Here is a 4,303-nt window from a genome sequence, read left to right as displayed (position 1 = left end):
TTTTAATCACAATTTTTTTTTATATCATTTTATAAAACCACATCTTGCTCTTGAAAAACTAAAAATAAAAAAAAAAAGAAAGAAAATAAGAAACGAGAAAATAGTTACAAAAGACAATTGTGGTTATAAGAAGTATTACACGAAAAAACTTATACTGATATTTCATTTGAGAATGAAAAAATTGCATTTTTTTTATATTGGGCTACTAGTTAGGGGGTGAATTTCCAAAAAATAACTCAAACTGTCATATCGTTTGTGATTTTTGTAATTCGACAATAATGTTTTATCTATTTTAAATATTTGATTTTTTTAAGACCACAAAATATCAATGATATTTTATATTTTTATAATTAAAAAATATTTTTATTATAAAAAATGTGAATGACATTTTGTCTTTACATAATTAATTTTTTTTAACAATCAGTAACGAATTATGCTACCATGGTAGCTAGCAGTATTAAATACAAAAATAGTTGAATATTGTCACACAAAAATAACCAATATGTAAAACATTATATTTAGCATGAAAAAACAGCACACTAAAAGAAAAGTTCAGTTACCTAAAAGAAGGTGAGAAAAAAATACAAGTCGAAATGGATGCGACTTAATGAATCAAAGAAAAATAAAAGAAGGTGGGATACAGCGATTGAGGGGGCGACAGTGACTAAAGTAAATGTGCTAGCAATAACTTAACTTGTTTATTTATTTATTTATTTATTTTACCTTTCTTATGCCTGAACACTAGGTACTAAAGAGTTTAACTTTTAGAACTAAATTATTCCTAGGTTAAGGTACAGATCCTTTCCATGTATGTCATCTCTCAAGCACCAGTGTTTTAATTTGTTTGGAACATGTTATTATTATTATTTTGGTTATTGATGAGATGAGTTCCTTAAACTCACGTCATGGGCATTTTGTACTTAATTACTTTAAATATTTATTATTTTTCGTCACAACAAAAAGACTGCAATCACAAATTAATAATAAAAAAATTAAAGTTTTGTATAGTTGCATTAAAATCATGTCCTATAAATATCATTTGTTCCTCAAGCTTTCATTTGCACCACTTCATACACACATTAATTTGTTTCTTTGCACATTGCCATGGAGAGTGGTGGATTCTTCAAATCCAACGTTATGAATGTTGCAAAAAGCATTAAGAAGACCGGGAAAGATGACCCTAGACGAGTGATTCACTCGTTAAAAGTGGGACTCGCTCTCACTTTGGTCTCATTGTTCTACTACTCAAGGCCTCTTTATGACGGTTTCGGAGTTGCCGGAATGTGGGCGGTTCTTACCGTCGTTGTAGTCTTCGAATTCACCGTAGGTAAGTATCTTAACAGACTAGTGTTAGTTCAAATAATATATTAATCACCTAACATTTATCTTATTAAGAATAATATGACTATATGTTTGGTTGGTGTATGAAGGTGGAACTCTAAGCAAGGGTCTAAATAGAGGATGTGCCACACTATTAGCCGGTGCTTTAGGGGTTGGAGCTCAGCATTTAGCTACTGCTTTTGGAAAAAAGGGAGAACCCATTGCCCTTGGAGCCCTTCTTTTCATTCTAGGTAACAATAATTATATATACGACCATAGTGAAAACTTAGGTGTAGTTAATTTTATGTGAAGTTAATATGTGATAGTGGTTAAATGAAAATTTAGTCAAATTAGTCAAATCATCTAACAGCTTTCAATTATCAATTTCACGTGAAGTCGACTGCACCTGAGTTTCCACCTATATATATAAAAGAAATGGTTAGTTGATGATAGCATAATACTAATTGTGGGTTTTTTTTTTTTTTTTTTTGGTGACTAATTGTGGGTTTATTTGCATGAATGGTATTATTGCAGCGGCAGGGGCAACGTTCTTGAGATTTTTCCCAAGAATCAAGGCAAGATATGACTATGGAGTGGTGATATTTATATTGACGTTCAGTTTAGTAACAGTGTCAGGATTCAGAGTGAATGAGATATTGGAGCTTGCTGAGCAGAGACTCTTAACAATCTTGATTGGTGGAGCCACTTGCATGGTTGTCTCAATATTGGTTTGTCCAGTTTGGGCGGGTCAAGAGCTTCATAACTTGGTTGCTTCCAACATACAAAAGCTTGCCAATTACCTTGAAGGATTTCAAGCAGAATATTTTCACTGCATACAAGACAAACAAAAATCTAAGTCATCTCTTCAAGGATATAAAAGTGTTCTTGGTTCTAAAGCATCTGAAGAGTCCTTGGTGAGCATGAAATATTCTTTTTCTTTTTCTTTTCATTCAACATTATTGTGATCAAATATTCCACAGGGGAATTTGGCCAGGTGGGAGCCTGGACATGGCGGTTTTCGTCTTCGTCATCCATGGAAGCAGTACTTGAAGCTTGGTGCACTTGCTAGAGAATGTGCTTACAAAATTGAAACTCTCAACACCTATCTTAACCCTGAAATCCAAGTAATAATAAATTGTTATTTTTCTTTTTTAATTTTTAGTAGCAAAAATGCTAGAAGCTAACTAATTGGTTGAATATATTTCAGGAATGTATGGAATTAAAGTGTAAATTTGAAGAACCATGCAAAATAATGAGTTCAGAATCAAGCAAGGCACTGAAGGCAATATCTTCATCAATGAAAACAATGACGGCTCCTTCCGCCGCTAAATGCCACATAGAAAATTCTAAAACTGCCACTAAATTACTCAAAGTTGCACTGGAAACAATTTCACTAGAGGATGCTCAACTCAGAGCTATAATCCCAGTCGCCACCATTGCATCAATACTAGAAGAAATCACTAAGACAGTTGAAAAGGTTTATGATTCGGCTTCCGAGCTTTCTAATTTAGCGCATTTCAAGAATGTTGAATCAAATGTCTCGCCGGAGAAGCAGCCACCGCACCTACTCCACCGTGGCATGGTAAACCCTCTTGTGGTGGACATTGCTAATAATAATAATAACAATAATAATAATAATAAGAATAATATTGACCAAATTGAAATAAATATCCATGACATAATAAGTTCTGAATCACCTGAAAAAGTAGAAAATGCACCACCAAAATCTTGTGCAGAAAATGCACAATCAAACTCTTGTGCAGTTGTAAATATAATTGTATGTCATTAATTAACTACTTGAGTGAATAGCATCCAACGAAAAATTTTACCCTTGTAATATATAATGCTTATTGTATCAAGGGGAAGAGGATTTTCATATTCTTCCCCTTTTATTTGTAGATTTCTTCTTTTTTGCTGTTTTTATGTTAATTTTTTAGCCCCACTAAAATTCGACTTTTTTCAATTAATATATATTAGCTAACTTTTAGATTTTTTTTAATTTTTAAATTCTAAATTTTAAATTTGTATTTTAACTGCTAAATCATAATCCTAAATACTAAATTTTCTAAAAAAAAAAAATTATAATAAAAAATTGACTAATATTAATTAATTAAAAATGAATTTTCTATCCTTATTCTTAATTTTAATGGTGTGTTTTGTTGTATTGGGTTATAGCAACCTACCATCATTTTTTGTTTAGTTTAATTAACTAAATTAAAGTATACGGTTAAAAGAGCAGTGATGTTATATATGACTAAGTCATTTTGATAATTAAATTAGTCCAATAACTTGTTGATAACCAAAAATTTAGTTGAAGAAAAAGAAAAAAACATATTAAAAAAAAAAGACTTCATTAGATTTACTTACAAAAATAATTTGTTTACTTGGCATTTTTTATTGAACAAGAAAAAGAAGAAGCAGCAGCTAATGGCTGGCTATGATCTCAGCCACATTTTAGTGCTTTGCTTTTCATGTTGTATGAGAAGACTTTTGTTTATGTATTTGTTTTGTGCCATTTGACAATATTTTTCATTAAAAAGTCACAAACAAAAGTGCATCAAATCAAGAAGTTGAAACAAGTTGAGAAAAAGGGTGGGGAAAATGAAAGGGTAAAAGGGAACAAAAGTATATTTGCGAGTTAAAGCCTTAAAGGAGATCCACTAATTAAGAACCGTATGGAGTTACGTACGTTGGACAGAATACGAATATGTATGATAAATGTACGTACGAATTAATTAATGATGCAAGTATGTTAATTTAACAGCATACCAAAAAAAAAAAAAATCGATGCTGTTTTAGATGCTTAGCTAAATTGGGTATATATGGCCAAAGTTAGAGAGAAATGTTTTTGGAACATTACAATCATCCTTGTATATTTACTAAACTCAATCTATTAATTATGAGAAAGTCTCACGGACCTGTATTTTCATTAAAATTTAGTCAACATTTAATTATAAAGAAAAGAATGTATAATTTCACACTA

At 30.9% G+C, this 4,303-nt stretch overlaps 1 protein-coding gene across 1 annotated transcript; it reads left to right on the top strand.

The window, feature by feature from the left end:
* Positions 1-1,085: 1,085 nt before the first annotated feature.
* Positions 1,086-3,254, top strand: LOC107621325 (aluminum-activated malate transporter 8-like). The gene is made up of 5 exons (XM_088485016.1): positions 1,086-1,327; positions 1,431-1,571; positions 1,855-2,234; positions 2,301-2,444; positions 2,528-3,254. Exons 1-5 carry the CDS (start codon positions 1,105-1,107, stop codon positions 3,107-3,109), a joined length of 1,470 nt encoding a protein of 489 aa, XP_088341142.1. The 5' UTR covers positions 1,086-1,104; the 3' UTR covers positions 3,110-3,254.
* The last annotated feature ends 1,049 nt before the right edge of the window (positions 3,255-4,303 follow it).

The sequence above is a fragment of the Arachis ipaensis genome, chromosome B10 (genome assembly GCF_059453495.1).
Source record: "Arachis ipaensis isolate K30076 ecotype BB chromosome B10, ASM5945349v1, whole genome shotgun sequence".
NCBI lineage: Eukaryota > Viridiplantae > Streptophyta > Magnoliopsida > Fabales > Fabaceae > Arachis > Arachis ipaensis.
This window is presented reverse-complemented; position numbering and strand designations above follow the sequence as displayed.

Excerpts from the sequence above, each read along its gene's own strand:
- LOC107621325 (XM_088485016.1), top strand. The coding sequence starts at position 1,105 with ATGGAGAGTGGTGGATTCTTCAAATCCAACGTTATGAATGTTGCAAAA. Across the intron at positions 1,328-1,430 it reads AGTCTTCGAATTCACCGTAG|GTGGAACTCTAAGCAAGGGT; the intron begins GTAAGTATCTTA and ends TGGTGTATGAAG. Across the intron at positions 2,235-2,300 it reads AAGCATCTGAAGAGTCCTTG|GGGAATTTGGCCAGGTGGGA; the intron begins GTGAGCATGAAA and ends AATATTCCACAG.